At 40.7% G+C, this 21,726-nt stretch overlaps 1 protein-coding gene across 1 annotated transcript in view; it reads right to left on the reverse strand.

Annotated features, from left to right (window-relative positions):
- Window positions 1-21,726, reverse strand: part of LOC134645505 (transmembrane protein 163a-like) — a 60,548-nt gene that overhangs the window by 15,448 nt on the left and 23,374 nt on the right. The window contains exons 3-4 of the mRNA XM_063498964.1: window positions 2,197-2,240; window positions 1,049-1,140 (exon numbers count right to left, since the gene is read on the reverse strand). Coding sequence (XP_063355034.1) covers window positions 1,049-1,140; window positions 2,197-2,240 — 136 coding nt within the window. The remainder of the gene's footprint in view (window positions 1-1,048; window positions 1,141-2,196; window positions 2,241-21,726) is intronic.

Below are 21,726 nucleotides of genomic sequence, written 5' to 3' on the forward strand. Positions count from 1 at the left end.
GCTGGGGGAACTCCAGCGCTCAAGGGCCGGTGTCCTGCAGGTTTTGCACATCTGCCTTTCCAGATGTGCATGCACGCTTTCCAAAAATATTTTCCACTTTGGATTTGTTTGGACCTCAGAACAGTTTTCCATTTTGATTGAGTTCACTTTAAATGAACTTTGGTCCAGAGAAGACAGCCGCCTGTCCAAATCCTGTTCATGTGTGGCTTCTTCTCTCCATGATGGAGCTTTAACCTGCATTTGTGGATGGCACAGTGTGCTCCTGAGTCCATGCGGTGATTTCTATTGAAGAACAACGCCTGATGTTATTGCAGTGCTGCCCAAGGGCCCAAAGATCAGAGAAAATATTGATTTTCAGCCTTGTCCCGTGCGTACAGATATTTATTCTGATATTCAGAATCTTGTGATGATTATGTACTGCAGATGATATTTATAGTCTTCATAATTTTCTGTTGAGGAACATTATTGTTCCACTATTTGTACATGTAGTTTATTTGCAGTTTAATGAACCTCTGCCTATATTTACCTCTGATAACCTCTGCCTCTCTAAGACGTTCTTTTTATAGTCCATCAACGGCTGCCAATTAACCTCATTAGTTCCTCCATCTGTTTCTTTTTAGTACAACTTACTTTTCCTGCCTTTTCTTCCCCAGTCCCAACTTTGTTTGAGTTGCTGGCATCAAATTCAAAATGAGCTAATAAACATATTTTTTTATGAAATAGTAAAATTTCTCACTTTAAACATTTGATATGTTTTCTATGTTTTATTGTAAATAGAATATGAAATCACTGCACTCTGTTTCAATTAATATATTTTACATAGGATCCCATCATTTTGAAATTTAATTTACTACAGAAAGATAAAATCATATGCATGAAATGACTGGATTGCAGGGGAATGGGTGAAGTCCTTTCACAGCAGAGGTGGGATTCATGGGTAAAAGAAGCCAAAGAGTAAAGATGAATGAACAAATAAATAAAACATACAACACCTGTGGTTTGAGAGTGTGTTTGTATTGTTGATCAAAAGATAAAGTTTTGTACTCACATATACTCTCTGTGTGCAGAGTGCACAGCTGCTGCATTGCTGTAGCGCCACAGGACGATGGCTGATGACATGACGTCCAGCGTGGCATCAAACTACAGAAACGAGAAGCAAGTAATTAATGAGAGAGAAGGGAGGAAGGTCAAAATTATCCATTGGACCTATACCATGACTCTTTAAATGATCAGATGTCCAGTAAGACATGTAGACAGCTTTAGCCATAACTTATTTGTGCAGAAAATAAAACCACTTCATTCTGAAATCCCGTGGAAGAGAATAACGCATTTATTTCAGCACAACAGAATTTCAGCAGGCACGTGAACTGACTCAGGTTATGTATGAATAGGGATGAGTGGATGTAAGGATTTAAGGGTCTCATTAAGGCTTGCTAGAGTGTAAAAACTGCAGGAACCACTTTCAAGTCTGTTGCACCACAAAGAGCGTAGTTTTGATGTTTGGCAGGAAAATCAAAGCCATAAACATCATTAACGCGACGACAGCGGCTTCATGTTGGATTCAGGACTTCTCAGAGAAAAACGTCTCTCCCTGAAGCCGAAACACAAAATAAAATCATTATTAGTTAATTTTCAAATCATAAAATGTAAAAAATAAGAAAAGGATGACTCAAAGTCTCACAGAGCTATCGATGATAAGCTGCTGTGATCTAACCTCTTTGCATTGGGGCACATCCTCTTATTTTCTTCCTGCTTCTGTTTTAAAACTGTCATCTGCAGCCAAGCAATTAAACTGCTAATTAAAATCCAATCTTTAAGGAAGAGATAGCTAGCTCTGCAGATTATGGGTTATAATATTTTAATCACATTAGGCTAATCACATCTCCCTCACTGGGCCCGGGTGTGGATATTGTAATTTTCACCTTCACTGCTATTGCGTCATATTTTTTATGATGATTCTCAGTGATTTCCTCTGAATTAGATTTCCACTGTCTTCTGGAGATCTGTTTAGCAAACACAAGAAGCATTTTGACATTCAACCACAGCGCCAGTCTCCAGTCCCTTCTCTGCCCTGTTACCTTGGAGACAAAAGGACCAATAGTACTTTGGTACTGGGATTCATTAATAAATCACTAGCGCCCAAGTTATGACTAATTGATCAATGCAAATAGAGAGAAGAAAGGGGCGGGAACTTACGGCGAATCCAAATGCTGACGCGCTGTGTCTCATAAACGATACAGCTGTGGAGAGAGAGAGAGGGACTGTTTACATCATACGAGTCTTTATTCCTTTTTAGTCACACTAACATATATGCACATGTGATTCAGCACATGTCACATGCATGATCAGTAGGTTTGTGATGCTAAATGGGAAACAATGTGTTTATTAAATCAGCATAACAAAATGAAATGTGACTGTGATTAGACGTTATTTCTTAAAAAATCAACACTGATATTCATCAATGTACTTCCTTTCTATTGAAATCACCAGCACCTCTCACATGCATACACTATATCACTATATCTAGAAACAGGAAATTAAAACCACTGGGTTAACCTGAGCTGGAGTTCAATCAATAGAGTTAAAATCTAAATCTTTGTTTATTGTAGTCTGTCTTTTTGGCAAATGATTAAGCAGAAAATGCAAGTGCCAAAAAGAACATTTACATTTTTATTTATGATACCACATATGACACCTCTATTTTACATGTGAGCAAATTAAAGGAGTTCTTGGCAGGTTGAACCTTCATCTGATCCAGATTTTTACAGCACTGTCCTTTATAGTCTATAATCCTACTCAGTATCATCCAAAGGAGAACAGCAAGCCCTAAAAACTAATAGAAAAACACACAGCTCATGTATGTCCATCTGATGATGTTCCAGGCCATCCGAGTTTGATACATGTAAACTTGGCATGATTAACTGTTTATTAAAAACATTAATGATCGGCTAATGCAACATGAAGTATTCCTCGAATAGGATTAAAGGTTTTGTGCTTTCTTTATCTACCACACCTGTGCTGTTCATCTACCTGTCCTGGTGTGCTGTCCCCTCTTTCTGTGTGTGTGTGTGTGTGTCTGTGCATGTGTGTGTGTGAGAGAGGGAGGGAGACTCTCAGGGGACAGCACATGGGCAGTTTAATCACCATGGCAACAGGAGATTTGAGGGCAAGATGGCAGTTGGTTTGAACTCAAAGCTTTCATCTTCTCTTCTCCAAGTCTTTCCCTTGGCTGGTTGATTCTCGCAGCCTCTCCTATTCTGATTTCCTTCAGCTCATATCTCCTTTTCTTTTCTTTTCCTTCCTCCTGGTTTTCTTGTCATGTTCCCTGTTAGATATATATATATATATATATATATATATATAGATACATATTTATTTATTTTTTGTAGCGGAAGCCTTTTGGCCATTTATGAGACTTTGATGCTTCACAGTGTCAGGTAGGATGTCACCTAATTTGACAAGCCTTAATGAATACAACTGTGTTACAAACTTTTCAATTCTTTTGATGGCTCCAGTATGAGGATAGGATCAGACTTAGCTGTGCTACAGCTATGCCATCACTGTGGAGAAGAAAGGATGGAAAAGCTGAACCAGAGACCGAAGATAACACGTGGTTGCTCACACATATGCTGTCTTTGTGTCTGGTTTTGTCCCAGATAGCATCACCCAGATTCTCCTCTTCATTCTGAGTCACACTCACCATTTTTCACGATTATCTGTGCCCTCACGTACAAACTCTCTCACTGTCTCTCACATACAAAGTTTATGAATCTCTGGGGCTCAACCAGACCTCCGACCCATCTGTTGAGTCAAGAGAAAAAGTCGAACTGAGAATGTTTGAGAAAGCTAACACAGGGAAGTCGGACAGGTGGTGACTCCTCAGTCTGTATGTATGTATATATACAATACATTATCCCTGGTCCAACATCAAGTTCATAGTTCGTCTTTATTTGAAAGGAGTTCCAGCAGACTGGACATTTCGCCTGAGTTGAGGTAACTGCATTGGGTTCATTTGGTGACTCTGATGCATTTCATAGACAGAAATGATGACATATTTCATATTGCCATGTGATTGTGCGTCATCACGTTTGCTGTTAGGCCTGTAGGAAAGTGCAGGTCGGACACAACTGGATGGATGGTATCGAGCTTGTATGTGTGTAATGATCATGGTCTATGTATCAGTTTTAAACCTTAGTTTTGTTAAGCAGTTATATTTGTGACTTTTCGTGTGACTACTTCACTGCCCTTGTGCCAAACCAACAATCAGTGGGGTAGCTGAGTACTCCCCCGCACTGTTGAGTAGTTTTTATAGCTCAGTGCTTTGTCCATGCTAATCCTTATTCAGGTTTTTCCCAGTTGTTGATAGTACGGTCCTCTCTTCCTCTGGGCTCTCTGTTTACCTACAAGGTGATGGTGGCTTGGCTGGAGTGACTTTTAGATAATCTGTTCCTGGATGTAAAGGCCTCCGTGTCCGATGCTTCAAATACAAACTTTATAAGGTGCAATCATCCATTTTCATTTTATAACACAGTTTTAAATACAAATAACGTCTGTCCAGGACATCTTGGGAAATATCTGACAAACATGCAGTTTGAGAAGTAGTGTCCATCACCAGAGGAAGCTATAACAAAGTTAAAGACGTACCCACACAAGAAGGGAAAATCACCGTAGGTATGTGAGGATAGCGCAAGTGTTTTATCACTGATAAGACCCAGACAGGATGTGGATGTGGCATCATCATGATTCCAATAACTTAACCGGTCACCATCACCATTAGTTTTTGGCCTGGACAGTACAGTTGAGAGCCTATATTCTACATTTTTACTTCAGTGTGGGGAAAAGAAAACGTGTAAGATTTTCTCAATATCCTGGAGATGATCTGGTGTAGCACATCATCGCATGCAATTCTACATTATTAGAAAATTAGCTGTGGTGATTCATTCTGTGCTTGGTGCCAGAAATTCAAACAGATATTATTGAAACTGCAGCAAGAAAAGACTTTTTTGTAATATATGATGCAATCTTTAAAATAGCCAAAATGGTTCACACAGGATAATTATCCACTGAATAAGAGAAAAAAATCTGCCTACATCTGCATCTTTTTGAGGAATTTTTCACTGCATAATATCTGACCTTCTGTCTCCAAATACAAACTATAATGCTAACAACACATTCACTGAGGAAGCAGTTTTCACACATGCATACATACAATGAGCCTGAGATTTTTCTGCTGTATTTAAAATGTATTCAGTGCTTCAAAGAACAGATTCGTCATCTATTAACTCATTTGTTATTGCTGATATTATTCCTCATTCATCATATTTGTCTTTCACTTCATGCCCCCCTTTAATTAAACATGCACTCAGATGGAAAAATACAGAATTCTCCCCTAAATAAAGCTGCTAATTTTTAAATAGCAGCCTCTTTCCTCTCCCAGCATGTATTCATTTCTCCAGTTTCTGCTCTCAGGCTCATTTCGATGTGCCAGCCGTCTGTGTGGTTACCGCCTGCCAGCAAATCGATGCCTCTCTTGAGGTGAGCAGACACGATTCTGTGTAACATCCTCTGGGTTGTTAGTTAATCAGGGAGTCAAGCATGCATGACCAGTGCTAACAAGACTGGGGAAACAAAGAGGGAAAGCAAAGCAGAGTATGGTTGAAATGGAGTAGAAGAAGGAGGAAAAAGAAGGGAGTAGGGTAGGAGGAAATAAATGAGAAGGAGGAGCAACTAAAAGAAAAGGGGTACGTGCTTACAAGAGAAGGGGGAGGAGGAGAAGGAGGGGACTGGAAGAAAGATGCAGATGTGAGGATCATATAGAGTCTGGGGAAAAATGGGAACGTGAATAAGAGCAAAAATGTGTGTGTGTGTGTGTGTGTGTGTGTGTGTGTGTGTGTGTGTGTGTGTTTTATACATAAAATGTTTGCACAGAGAAAAAAAACTGATAGCTTGGAAATTCTTAATTGTGATTCTTCTGTGTTGCAGTATTTATTTTGAGGAAAACACAGTTCTAATATGAACAGTCTAACAGTCTGACAATCTTCTATTCTATTTGCTAATAGTCCACTTCGATGTCCTGTCAACACCTGCATAGCTCATAGCTGTAGCAATGGTTATGACTTGGCAGCAGTAAAAACCTAATTATCAGTGAGTTATACAAGAACTGGGGCCAGAGCCAACACTTAGCACCGATATTCTCTCTCTCTCTGGCTCTCTGTCTCTAATGTTCCCTTGGCACTGATCACTGATTATAAGCAGGACTTGGATGAAGCAGCATCTGATCAGACATCACTTCCAGACCAGGCTTTGAACTCTTGGGGGTGTTGAGGACCAGTGAGCGAGACATGGTGGAAGCATTCATAATGACTATTAATAGTTTCTAAGCTCTGTTGTCCTCTGCTTGAGGCAATATGCAGAAATGAAAATATAAATGATAAATGCTTACAGACTATACTGGACAGACTTCCCCCTTTCTAATGGTTTGTTGGTGCTCTTTAAAGCTCGTTTCCTTTGGTTTCTGCTTGGTGCAAATTTTTCTTACTGCTTTGACTTTTCATTGTTAAAGATTTTGCCTCTGTGAGAATAGCATGCAGCTAATATTGGACTTTGAATAACTGGACAAAAGAAGAAGAGTCATGTTTTCTGCAGAAGGAAAAGAGTCGAGAGTGATAAAGTGGAGTGCATAAGATGAAGCCACTGTGATGTCGACCGCTGGTTTGTAAAATCCCCCTACTACAGCACCGAGTCAGTTGCATTCAGCAGCTGACTGAGATACCAGTCACATGAACTAAAGCATGCCCTGTTCTCTTAAAGACTTCTATGTGATAACATTATATTTTGCTATCAGAGGAGTCACCCTTTTCAGGCCAAGGCACTGCTGCTCTGATGCCCACAGCATGTCTGTATTTGGATAGAAACTGAAATGAAAACAAGACCTAAGAGAACCTCACAGAGGTATTTACTTGATAAAGAGAGCTCTGGAACTTGTAACAGATCCAAGACAGCAACATTTCTATCAAATCACCAAGAAACAAATAAAAGCCATCTGGTCTTTGTGACAATTGTTCAGAGGGGAACTAGTGAGAGTGACAGATTGCAGTTTTGAGCTTTCTGGGTGAAAATGAGCTCTGCAGAGTGTAATGCAACTAATTGTGAGCTATCTTTGTGAAACGGGTTGGTAAAGGATAACTGTATAAAAGATAAAGCAAGCAGATATAAATGGCCTGTATTTATATAGCGTTTTACTGGTCCCTAAGGACCCCAAAGCGCTTTACATATCCAGTCATCCACCCATTCACACACAGGTGATGGTAAGCTACATTGTAGCCACAGACACCCTGGGGCGCACTGACAGAGGCGAGGCTGCCAAACACTGGCGCCACCGGGCCCTCTGACCACCACCAGTAGGCAACGGGTGAAGTGTCTTGCCCAAGGACACAACGACCGAGACTGTCCAAGCCGGGGCTCGAACCGGCAACCTTCCGATTACAAGGCGAACTCCTAACTCTTGAGCCACGATCGCAAGCAAGTCCTCACTGGGAATTGACTGATATTGATGTTTTTTATGGATACAGTACTATCATTGATTGGGTGTGGTTCGTTATTGATTGCCTTATTGATTTCTGATCAGTTTTCAAAACTGTAGATCTACACAGGTTTTCAGCATCAAACGAACTGGTTTCTTATCTCTGAGTGTGAACACAGTGTAGAAACAGAATAAAAGGCTTGCTCATGATTCACACAAGTGCTGGTAAAATAAACTTAATAGTATTTGAGGTAAACGGTGCTAGTGATTGGACAGTTTTGGCCTGGTTTTGAACCAGAAGTGGTTGTCGAGTCCCATCTCTAGTAGCAATCACTGGAGTTACATTAGCTCCTCCAGTAATGTGACCTTCCTGAATTTTCCCTGTCAGGAAGTTCTGTATGATGGGCAGAACTCAGAGGACGTAATGTGAAATGCAAGCGCAGCTTTATTGCTGGACACAAAAATAAACATAATGTAGGTCAGGAACAAACAAGACTAAAACTGGAGAACACACGAGGAGAGACACGGACCATGAGAACACAACAAAGATGCAAACTCACAGATTACGCCAGAGTGGAAACACCTGGAGAAAAAACACAGCTGAACTAAATCTAACTAACAAGACAAGGGAAGCAAAACTAGACATAATGCACACGAAATGAGAGACTATCAAAATAAAACAAGTAGTAACTGAACAAAGAAACAGGTGGGCAGACTCGATACAAAGACAGAAATAAAAACAAGCACAGAGACAGGACAGACTTCATACAGGAGATGCTGAGGACAAAACACAGAAACGAGACTAAGACAGACTGGCCATGAAAAGAAACTAACATACTACTAGACTAGAAATAAAGATAAACTCAGAGGCACTAGGAAATATTACACTTGTAAGACAAAATAAAGAACTTGAACATAAATTATCTCCTAAATGCAAAGGAATAAATCGTGAGTTCACAAAAAGCTGGAAACACTGGGTGAGAGACCCAGGACCATGTACCATTGGTTAAAGCTGATCTGTAAATATCTACAATGTTAAAGCTAAGAATCAGTTTCATTCTGGTCAAACTGCTGAGAAATATAGTTTATATCCACAGAGGTACTTTCTACAGCAAATGCTTGTTATCCATCAAATCACCTCTGTTGCTAATTGTATTGGGGGGAAATTCTGAATCTTCTAAATTAACAGAATCATTTGCAACCAAATAGAAGCATAATTATGTCCTCCCCTGTGTTCCTCAAGGGCAAGAGCTCAATTTAGGGATGTGAAAGTCATTTTACATCACACAGAGGAAAGGAGTAATCTGGGAGACTGCGAAAAAGGCGGAGGAGGGATGAGAAGGTAGCAGCACAGGCAGCAGATGGACAAATAGAGTGACACAGTGAGACAGCACGGGTGAGAGAGCAGCAGACAGAGAAAGGTGAGAGATTAAAGTGAGAGAAAGATGAGATTGTAGGAGGCACTCTTGCACTGCCAATCAATGCATCTCTGAGCTTCTAATCTAATCGAGGTGACTCATCTGCACTTTGAAAATAACTCCCAGTAAACTCGTATTGAAGTTGAAGATGGTTCCATGATGAGGAAAGAGATTCAGAGTGGTTGAATCGTAGTCATGTGGTTCAACAGCAGTTAATTTTATTCCTTGAAAACATGGTCCTGGTAGATCTGTTATTTGCACAATGTAATGACAAGATGGAACTAGCAAACAGAGGTGGGTACGTAAAGAGCCAGAGGGAGAGGGGAGCAAAAACGCTGGACAGGGAGCAGAAGGAGGGGAGAGGGAACACAGAAGGAGGCGAGCTGACAGGGAGGAGGAATTATGCATCATTATAGTTGGACGTAACAAGATTTTTATGCAAATCCACCTGTCTGAGCATAAATTTTGCAGTTCCAGTGGAAAAGAACATTTTTGTTTTACTATCCGAGGAGGAAAATCAAAGCAAAACAAACTCTGACTAACAATGCTCAAGGTGACCTGCTGCAAGGCAATTCAAAAGACTCGCACTGAAGATGAAAATAAATTCAAAGTGCAAATGCAAAAATGTAGAATAGTTTTTTTGTCTTAAATTAATTTAAAAGAAAATAAAATTTCATTGAATGTAAGGTGAAATATTTCAAAGCTTTGTAGCTCATAGCAGTAAGCTAAGAACTACATTTACACTCCACAAGTTCATCAAAGAATTGAACAAAACATTCACTCAAGGAGACATGATATGACATTATAGATAGATATAGCACTCATTGGGAGGAAGTGCATGTAAAATGATAACAAAACTTTTGGAGGTGGGGCTAAACTAGGAAAAAAATGTACTAGAAAGTGTTTTTGCTAACCCGAACCAAGACACTTGTATCCTCAAAAACTTCACTATCGCTGTCAGCAAAGACGAGTGAGCTTCACTGACTCACTGACTTGTTTTAGGGCCTCCTCCAAATAAAGAAACGTGGACACTTCTCACCCAGCATTGACAGCTGAGGTAAACAGCAACGGACTGACATTCATAAATGGACAGCAGCCAGAGTTGTTTGTCCTACAGTGGCCACCGTAGCTAGGATTATGGACTTGAATTGGAAGGAGTAAGAAAATAAAATGTACACAAACCACAATTACCTATTCCCCTACACGGCTACATCAAGAAGTGTTTTTATATTTTTACAGCGTAATAAAACTGATCATTTTAGCCTCCATTGATAGTTTTCCTGTTCATTACAGCTCTTGAGGTGTGCAAAGTGATTGGTTGGATTTAGCTCTGCTAACAGCTGCGACTGGATCACCACAGGATGACATTATGGTGATTACATCCGTTTACAATATAGACTCTGTGGGAGTCACTGTGAGTCACTATATAAGTAAACACAAACTACTAACCTTACTACAAAACATACCGCCTTTCAGAAAACTATTTTGTGAAATGTAACCACAGTTTATAGAAGACAGGAGTGTGACTTCAGTAGATACACCTATTATTAGATTCATGTTTGTGTGTGTATTCCTTTGTGGTTCTCAACATGCAGATCTTAAACTGCTTGTTACTCTCCGCTGGGGCAGGAAGTTAAAACAAAAGCCCTCAGGACGCTGCTTTCACATTAATTAGCAGCTTTAAGCAGACAAACAAACCCTCTGATGGCCATTCACAGACACCCCCCCCCTCCACACACACACACACACACACACACACACACACACACACACACACACACACACACACACACACACACACACACACAACAAACTCTAAAAGCAACAAGCACATCTACATAAAGTATCAAAAATGAAGACCTTTAACCAAAGAGCTCGAGCTAAATTTTGATCCACGCACACAAACAAAAACACAACCCTTGCCTTCTCGGCAGACACATCCGACATGGCTGCGGCCGTTTGCTCAGCTGCAAAATATTCTGTTTAATAATTCAGGACCTACTGCTCAGCTCTGCACTATGGCTGAGTTCACCCTGCGGAAAACCCTGCTGGGATACTTCCTTTCTCCCGCCGCCTCTCCCCCTCAGTCCTCTCTCATTTTAACCTCTCCCTTTTTTCTGTCCTCCTCCCTCTCTTTGTCCCCTGTGGGTGGCCCTCTTGCTCTCCCTTTGTCTCTACCTACCTTCTAAAGGAGAAGTCATTCTTTGCCTCTGTTGCTGCAGTTGTATTCATCTTCCCATTCTCCTTCCCCACATCACCCCACCTTCGTTTTACTATTAATCACCCTTTTGTACTCCCTCCCTTCCTCTCTTTACTCTCGTCCACCACTCCTGTCTGTTTCCATCTCTTTCGTCATGCCTCTTAATTTGTCACTTTCTTCACTCCTCTGTCCATTTCTTTTTTCCCCGTCTTAAGCCGTCCTGCCTTGATTCGGTACCTCCCTGCGGGGCTCCCCTACTCCCTTCATTCGTCAGCGCTCTTCTCTCACTGTAGCCCAGCAGTATTGATTTGCAGCAGGGCAGAGCTGCAGTCGATGGGCACAGCGAGGGAGGCGTCATCTGCGAGCGGCTTGGTGCTGTGGACTCACGGGGTTTCATGCAGAGATTAAGTTAGGACAAGCACACGGCTGGTTGGACTCATGCTTCCGAAACACCTGCAGGTTTTAAAAAGCTTCATCCTGGAACCATTTTAAAAGCTTTTAGGTGGGGTTCAAGGATTTTCTGCAGCTTTCCTGCTCAATGCCAAGAAAGAGGTGTCACTGGTACGCTAGACACGAATGTGCTTAGAAAGAAATTAAAGTCCAGCAGAGTCATAAATGGATTGTGTTGGTACATAAGACATTTCTAATGAAGATTCTCTTAATTTCCTTTAGCAAGGGGAATTACTGTGCTGCAGGTAGCCATGGGACATCCTGTGGCAAATTATGAGGCATCAAACAAGATTTCCTCTCAAGGTCTCCGCTGTGACCTTGAGGCATCATTAAGACCTTACTTAAGAGACTCCCGAGACTTTGGAATGCACTTCCACCAGATCTCCAGGCTACAAACTCTCTCTGCTTTTAAATCATGTTTTAATACCCATCTATTCAGAACTGTACACCCTTCATCATGACTTGATCTATTTTTACCTCGATTCACTTTTATAGTTGTGTCTTTTATTTTGTTGTTGTATAAGGCGACCTTGAAGGTCTTTAAAGGTGCCTGTAAATTAAATGTATTCTTATTCTTATTCTTTTTCTTCTTCTTCTTCTTCTTCTTCTTATTATTATTATTATTATTATTATTATTATTATTATTATTAAGAATGAGACACTTTAAATAATTAGACATCCTACGTTTGTCCGATACAATATTACAGTAGAAAGCATTTGTTAGAGACTAAACCTTTGCCAAAACTGAGCGGATTCCAACTGTTCAAACTGTATGTTTTTTATTGTTTTCATTTTTGTTGCCAACTTGGACATCCTTTGCTAAAATCTGGCAATCCACCACAGAAAGTTGACCACAAAACAAAGTATGACTAACTGTGGGAACTCAAATATAGTGTTTCACTAGAACTGAACAACACAGTTCAACCACAGCACTATGCCAAGTACTATTAAATACACTACATGTACTGTGCTGTATGCAGCATGCAGTGTTAGGTTTGTGTTCTTCGGCACTAAATATGAATGAATAAGTATATCAGTAGATCTGAACGTCTAGGTTTCTACAGCTACAACAGCAGAAACTGATGAATATTGTGGTGCTGTCAAAAAGCAAAAATATCATCTAGCTGTCAAAGTGTGGCAGTGTCGCGGGCAAGATGTTGACACAAATGCAGGATTCAGGAGAAAAAACATTAACTCCAAAAGCAGCTTCAATGCCGAACTCTTTAAAAAACTGTAGCTGACAAGGTGTTAGCATTCCAAAAACAAGGAATCTCAGGAAAACAAAGAGGGCGAGGGGAGACTTGACAATATCTACACAGGGTAATGAGGTTAGGGAAAAACAGGTGGGAACAAATCAGGGACAACAAGACAAAGGAAATTAACTCAATGCAAGGCACACAAGACAAGAGACTACCAAAATAAAGCAGGAAATAACTTTCACTGAAACCCTAACAGAAAAACACGGAGACAGGACAGGAGCTTATAAACAGCGTGAGAACCAGATTAAACAGGTAATACTGCTCACCTGCATCTGATGCAGACACTGTGTAACTAACTTACTTCTGTTTGGCATTAGCTGCATGAATTTTTATATTTTCATACAGTTATTTAACTTACCACAAAAAACAACATAAACTTTGTTTGCTTTAAATAAATGCACTAATCACCCTGTATACTTCCCTGTCTAATTACAACAAAGACTCACAGGAATCCGTTTCCTGTGGGTCCGTTACCACTCCTGGCAGGCCCATTAAATAATCTCCTCACTGTTTACTGTTTACCTAACTAATTTATTTGCTTTGATAAGACTCGAGCCTTCAGAGTTCCTTGTCAGGGATACAGTGAGTAATAATTAGTGGAAATCACGGAGCCAAACTCGGCAGCTGCTGTGGTTAACTTTGGCCCGTAAGTTCCACTGTGAAGTGAGTGGGAACAACTGCTACAGTCTTAGTCTGACATGTAGACAAGCAACTGTGGCACACAGATAAACACGCTTGCAACCAAACCACCGACATACACGTAACCTAACAAATTTCAGATATGGCAGGATGGATTCAGCTGAGTCTGACTGTCTGTTTTAGCCCTGCACGGAGACACCTGATCCCCTGCACTAGCTTGAATGTCTGATCTCCCGCCAACTCTTTCCCTCTCTTTCTTCAGTGAGATACATGCACTTGAGAGCTACAGTAATTTCCCAGCCTCTCTTTGTATCACTATTACTCAATTTCCCCTGGCACCTCTTCCTGAGAACATTTTCCATCTAGCTGCTTGAGTAAAACAAGATACAATGAGTTGCAAAACCCTCCTCTGTGCAAATGAAAAGGCTAAGCAGAAGCCTTCTCCCACCAATCTGGATCTATGCATGAACAGGACAAGAAATTATTCACATCTATCCCTGTACTGCTTATTTAATGGTATGAAAGCCTGCAACTTTAGCTCTAACTTTATGTAGATTTGTATGCAAATATTAAGCACACTGTTTAAGGTAGTATGCTATACTTTTAATCTAGATACAAAATGTTTATTATCTGCTTTGGCATTGCCTATTATTTGACTTCCAGAGGACAAAACAAACAAACAAACAAACAAAAAACCCAATGTGTTCATTCCCCACTGTGTGTACTTGGTAGTCTATTCAATACGTATGTCTCTGTCACTGACCTTGAGGAGGTGCTGATTCAGAGATATTTCAGGTGAGGATTCATTTTCATTGTAGCGCAATAACACACTGGAGGAAGTAAACTGAAGATAGAATGATACAAAATAACATGATGATGCATACATTCATGCAAACCTCACAAAGTAGCACCTACATTTAACTAATAGAATAGAATAGAACAGAATAGATTTTATTGTTGTTATAGAGGTACAATGAAATTAGACTGGTATCTCTTCTAAACCCATTAAAACGAAATTAAACAAAATTAGTAAAAACTAGACATCATCACTCCAAATGGAATAATTATATATGGGGAAATAGATTAGACTGCTAATGGATGGTGGTGTGGTGGGGGTTGATGGAGGCCCCAGCTCGGGGGGGAAAACCTGCTCCTCAATCAGCTCCCGCAGGACTGAATTGATCGTTTGCTTGATGGCAAAAGTTCAAATAGAGGGTGAGCGGGGTGTGAAATGTCTGAATTGATTGTTGCTGCAGGCCTTCTTCCTTAGATGGTTTGCGTAGACATCTTCTACATGTGGGAGCTCCAACCTTACTCCATACGGTGTAGGTCCTTCAGCTCGGCAGCTGCACAGCTTCTGTGCCACATCGTGATGCTGTTTCTAACGATGCTGCAGATGTTTCTGGGGGAGCTGTGCTTGTTTCAGCTTCTCTGTTGGGCTTGTTGGGCTTTTGTGCCCAGGCTTCAGGTGTTGTCAGACTAGATGGCAAGAGTCTCTCAACACTCTCTGCTTCTCCCTGTATGTGAAGGAGGAAGTGGGCTGTGCTTTCTCTTCTCCTGAAGTCTTATAAGTGTTAAGATCCACAAGAATATTTTATAACAAAGTATGTAATTAATCATGCTTTATGAGTTACTCATCATGTTTGTCTTCATTATCAGCAACACACATTCCAAGCTGAAATATAAGGCTGTTTTGTCATCTACATCTACATTTATCTGTTACACACAAGGCTGCCTTTGGCATCGATGACTTAACGCACTATCCAAGTAACATACAGTATTGTGCAAAAGTCTCGAGCTATTCGTCATTTCTATATATTGATGTTGGAGCTGGTTTGCCAATCAGGAAACTGTGGTTTGTATACCACTGTGGTTGTTTTGCTTCTTTCCTTTTTTTTAAACTTGCTGGTTAGTTTTAGACACTTACATGGTAGTTACGTGGAGTTAGGGAAAGATTCTGATTTGAGGGAAAATACACATATTCACAACACTGAAAGTTTAAAAATGATAAATTGGGATTAACAGCATAGCCTGAGGACTCAAACGCTCCAATCCAAGGACATTACTAATTAGCTGCCCTAAATGAGAACCCACTGCTGGTTTCACATTAAACAACTAAACAGTAATGGTAGTGAATATTGTTGTAATTATTATGAACTAAGCGAGAGTCACCACTTTAACTTCTGTTAAAGTGGTGACTCTTGTATTCTTCAATGGATGGTTTCAATGCATGAAGTGCTGCTTGAATTCATCATAATTCATGTGTAAAGTGTCACATCCTTGTGTGTACGCTGTGAGTGTGACTTCATCTGAATACAAGTTGAGAAAGTTGGTTTGCTGTTTTGTTTTGTTTATGAAGAACTGAGTCCTAAGCAGATCCACAGTGCTGATCTCCTGTGCACCTCTGACCACAGCGTATATCTCCCACAGCTAAATAATGAGCTCTGTGGAGACTGTTTTACATAATCAAATTGAGACATGCAGACAGACAGAAATCTCTGAGATGCTCACACAAGCAACTGCACACACACACACACACACACACACACACACACACACACACACACACACACACACACACACACACACACACACACACACACACACACGCACACACACACTGTGGGCTGCTATTTGTGGGAGGTAGGGGAAGATTATTTCAGCTGTCAAACACCAATTACTGTGATATTTTGTAGCAAATGATAAAAAATGTTATGAGCTGAATAAAGTATTATGTCTCATTAAGGGTTCTCACTGTTATGCAGCCATGTGATTCAGTCGCAAAATGATGCAAATAAAAATACAATTAAAAAGACTTGAGGGGGCACTCGCCCCCTGACCCAACACTGCTTTGAATTTTAGTTTGTGCAAAAGTACTTTCTCAAAAAAACAGTGGATTATAAGAGCAGACAGGAAACTGAGGCTACAATTGTCTAAGGAGCTTGGAAAGAAAAGCTACAATTCACACAGGTTTGTGAAAACTGGAAAGTAGAAGACTGAAAAAACACTGAGGGTGTGATGAGTCTCGATTTCTTCAGTGACATTCGTCTGGCACTGTCTGAATTTGGTGTAAACAGCATAAAAGCATGGATCCATCTTTTTTTTTCCTTTTTGTGTGTTATGTTTGTTTTTTCCAACAGGTTTTAAAAGTTTCTAATGTGTCCAATTCATACAGTTGGCCAATTAAGATTTTATTTAATTCTATTGACGATTATAAGGAACTGACATACCCTGAGAGAGTATCCAAACGTCACACAAAAAGCACCCAGTTAACCTACGGATCCATATCCAGGACCTGCTTAATGGGCGGTGATAGTGCCAACCGCTGCACCACCTTTCCAATATGTCACTTCTTTGATTTAGTTAGAAACCAGTGAATTATCAAAGAGACAAAACATGGCAGCTAACAGAACAGCTCATGAGAAATGTTGATGGAATGGTTTCAGGGTTACTTTGATCAGTATTAGAAGTGTGCTAATGCAGGTCACACTTATTTAGATTAGCTCAGTATTGCATTTAACCCCCATTTTAATCACCCTTTGAGCTTTTGGGTGCACATAAACAAGAGCCCAGACTTCACACACATATTAAAACACAAATAGTTGAAAACTCCTTCTGAATATTTACCATTCAAAGGAAAAACCTTTCTACCCCATCTGACATGAGAAAATACTTCACTTATTTACAGTGAAATTGCATTTACTGTAAATTAAGGGCCCTCGAGTAAGCTGTAACCAAACCTGTGAGTCCTGATCTTGAAAGACAATCACCTACTAGTCATGTCAGTGGACAGTCTGAGAGTTATGTGCAGTTATGTGTAATTTTTCTGGTACAAAAAGTTGAGGATTACTGATTTCTGGATGCACAATGTGACAAGCAATCCTTTCATAGCAACAGGCCTCCTGTTTCATCATCATCATTCACCGTGGTAACAACAGCACAGAAGGCACCGATAGGCTCCTCGGCTGAAAACACTGTGTGATGAATTGGACTCAAAAGTGTGTGGCAGCTGAGAAAAGTAATTGAAGCCAGTATAGCTGAAACTGGATGAAGATAGTGCAGCAGTACGGCTTGAGAAAGGATTTTAACACTGTATTAACGGAGTATTGTGGTTCTGTAGAACCACAATACTCCGTTCTCCTGAGTTTAAAACAAAGAAAAGACAGATTCTTATTATCACGGCTCTGACTTATCTCCACTACATTTGGATGTCAGTAAATGTTCCTGCTTTGATAAATTTCGTATGAATCTGCTTAAAGAATCATTTGCACTTCAGTCTACCTCACATCACAGCCCAGTTTCACTCATTCAAACAGCTCTGCACCAACACACAGTTTCATCTTGGTTAAAAATGAATGAGGTATGAGTCATGACCAGAAACTATTTCCATCTATTCTGATTCGGAGTTGTCGCTTTCCGTTGGCCTTCACCTCTACCTCTTGAGAGAGCTAACGGCAAACAACAGGCGATGGATTAGAGGGGTGTATCTGACTGTGAGCTGGTCCTGTCATAACAAAAGTAAAAAATACTGCATTTCTGGCATCTTTGAGGTAAAGCTAATTTTGAGAAGGTACCACACGCCCTGTCCAACATCTCCTTTTAATTTGCACGTGTAATTCCTTAAATTAATTAAATGGTTCCATAGCTTTCAACCTGCAACCATCTCTTTGGGGTGTTGCCATATTTTAATTTGTTGGTGGATTAACAAGTTATTTATTTCTCTTAGGACTAAGTCTCTTTTAGAGGCAACCCCCAGTGGCCACTACTGGTACTGCAGTTTTTAGCTCTGCTTCAATCATATCTTTTCTTGTTTTTTTAAATGCTGAAAATATAGCAAAGGCATGATACTGTGGTTTTCAGTAGCTCAATATTAAATACTTTATTTATTATACATTATATTATAGACTATATTTGGCTTATAATGGCCTTAATGATTAATAAAAAATCGTGACACCGAGTTGGTAATCTTTTTTGAGGCCCTTAAACTAAATTAAGTGTCCAAGTTCATTCAATCCCTTTTATTTACTCCTTATACATGCCTCAGTGGTATCCTGCATTAGGATTTGATGAGGCACTTTTCCTAAACCATTACACTATCTCTCACTCACATTTTGTTTACCATCAGCTGTTAAAACCACCCAATGGAAAAAAAACAGATCAATCCATTTGCTGAATAAATAAAAGCATTTACACCCTGTGACAGTTCACATCAGGCAAAGTCTTCTCTCATTTGATCAATAATTTGTGGAATCTATCCTCGACATTTTATTTGTTGTAACAATCACAACCGAGACTGAAAGACAAAAAAGAGGAATAAAAAAAACAAAATGTTTTGCTGTTACAAGCACAAATATAGGCTGGTATTAGTAACTAACAGGCAGTCGTGCTCATCTTCTTACACCTGACATTCAGGGACAATAACAACATGCAATTTTTGCACCGTGTGAGTTGTGTATCATCACGTAGTGTGTGCTTGTGCTAGCTGAGTGAGGGAGACGCTGTATATACAGTGTGTACTTTCAGTGCTACAGGAGCTGGGACACCTGGCAGCTTGAATTTCATTTCCCATTTTTTTTTACATTTTTTTCTTGGCATTAAGTGAGCTGAGGGAAAAAAACAGACACATACCCTAAGCAGTGCATGCACGATTATCCACAGCCGACAACCGACACCCCGCACAACAGAAACAAGATGAAACAGAAGTCTTACTCAAAGCGTTTCTGGCTGAGGTGCAAAGGTTTACAAGCCTGAGTGACAGTGATTGTTGTTTTTGGTGCTCCCAGTGAAGGGTTCACTAGAATTTTGTCAACTCATTCTCACCACATGTCTGATATAACACCCACCTTCAGTGTAAAATCCATTCAGTGTCTTAGTGTAGTGCGTCGTGTGCAGGCTGTCGATTCACTAAAACATCCTGAGCCACAGTTATAAAAGACTGAGCCTGAGATTGTGAAAGAAAAATCTATTTTTGGTTTATCGGCCAGGATTACGTTTTTACACACACGCACGGACACACACACACACACACACACACACACACACACACACTTGAAACAGGAGACTAATTTGCACTCAATTTTCAGGGACCTCTTGTCGAGACAGCCAAACCTACTTGCATTCTGCCTGTAAGTGCTTTACCCTGTGTTGTTCTGTGTGTGTGTGTGTGTGTGTGTGTGTGTGTGTGTGTGCGCGTGTGTGTGTGTGTGTGTGTGTGTGTCTTGGGTGACAAGGATGGACCGAGATGAAGCCCTCAAACCTTTGATGTTCAAACTGCAGCAAAGATATCATCTACCAACAACCTGATATTATTTTTATATGAAAGATAAACTTAGCACAAAAAGAAAGGACGTTTGTGATTGGTCGATTATTTCTTTGCTGTAACTATGCTTCTTGGCAATAAATCTGATACCTCTGGAAAGCTTGTTTATTATTATTATTATTTAAAAGGAAAATGCATTTGTGGGTTGAGCAGCAGAGTTGAGTATGTGGGTTGCGCCCATCAAAAACTTGCCAAATCTTCGCTGCTAATGTCAAACAGCTTATTCTGCTGTGGACTCTTATATCGTGTCATTTAGATGGATAAAGTCTGAAGAAACAAGACATATTGGCAATTTAAACATTTTTTAATTTAACAAACTGGGGCCTCAGTGACATGTGGAAGAAACATACAGAGGAACAACAGCCTGGCACCTCCTCCTCATGCTGATTGTGTTGGTCACTCTGGTACGGACAGCACGCTTAAGCTGATCACATAACTGTTCAAAGGGGTGGAGGTCAGGACTGCAGGCAAACCCCGCTCTGGGATTGCCAGTGGTTGCAGAATCTCATCTTGATATCTCTGCACCGAAAGTGCCTCCAATGACAGCAAGCCTTGTTTATCCAGAGAGAGAGAAGATGCCCTTCACCATCACACTGCCTCCACCAAAAGCTGTTATCAACATAGCGTTCTCCATGTCTTCTCCATACTTTGATCCTACGACAGGGCAAGGAAATGGTCTTCTTCTTAGGATGTCCACTTCGCCGCCTGTCTCTGACACCCTCTATTATACTGAACTGAGCCTTCAATTTGGAGAGGGAACAATGGCTCACTCAAAAAATGCTGCAAAATGGTTTAAGTTGCACTATGGCACGGGCCTATCCAGACCAGTGAAACATGGACGCTGCTCCAAAATGCTACAATCAGGCACCAATCTAGATAGATAGATAGATAGATAGATAGATAGATAGATAGCATGTACCATGAGTGGGAGGTGGGTTACTGTCTATTCAACACTCACAAAGAAGCTATTATGATTCAGCTGTAGGGAAAACAAATGATCCCAGAAACACATAGAGTTCCTTTGTTAACTATAGATTCTCCAGGGAATGTGTGTTTAGCAGGTGGCTTTGCAGCCTGCATGAGTTCCCTTTGACGGAAAAAACTGCATAAAGTTCCTCCACAAGAACCAGAATGTGTACATTAATTTCCAGAGACTTCTGTTCTCAATTTACCGGTCGATCTACGTCCCTACCCTCACCTATGGTCACGAGCTGTGGGTAGTGACCGAAAGAACGAGATCGCGAATACAAGCGGCGGAAATGGGCTTCCTCCGAAGGGTGGCTGGCCTCTCCCTTAGAGATAGGGTGAGAAGTTCGGCCATTCGAGAGGGGCTCAGAGTAGAGCCGCTGCTCCTCCACATCGAAAGGAGCCAGACAAGGATGCCTCCTGGGCGCCTCCTGGGTGAGGTTTTCCGGACGTGTACCACCGGGAGGAGGCCCCGGGGCAGACCCAGGACATGCTGGAGAGCTTATATCTCTCAGCTGGCCTGGGAACGCCTTGGTGTTCCCCCGGACAAGCTGGAGGAGGCGGCTGGGGTGAGGGAGGTCTGCTTGGGCTGCTGTGACCGTGACCCGGCCCCGAATAAGCGGAAGAAGATGGATGGATGGATGGATTCTGTTCTAAATCTAGTCTTTTGTTAAGGGATGAATAAATAGCCTGAATGCTAACATTAAAGGGAAAACTGAAGGTCGAGTATTCATCTACAGGCATTTCATCCACTGTATAAATGTACTGTAGCTAAAAACTGCACCTTTGCAAAGAGAACATTTTAATGTACTATTCATTTCCTGAACCACTCAAACTACTTCTGAATTCACCACTTACTATCATCAATGCTCAAATGAGTCTTTATATAACTAGATTTTTTTTAAAGAAATAATACTCCTGAACTCTTATTCCTGGAAATGGAGGTACCACTA

This window comes from Pelmatolapia mariae, linkage group LG16_19 (genome assembly GCF_036321145.2).
Source record: "Pelmatolapia mariae isolate MD_Pm_ZW linkage group LG16_19, Pm_UMD_F_2, whole genome shotgun sequence".
Classification (NCBI taxonomy): domain Eukaryota; kingdom Metazoa; phylum Chordata; class Actinopteri; order Cichliformes; family Cichlidae; genus Pelmatolapia; species Pelmatolapia mariae.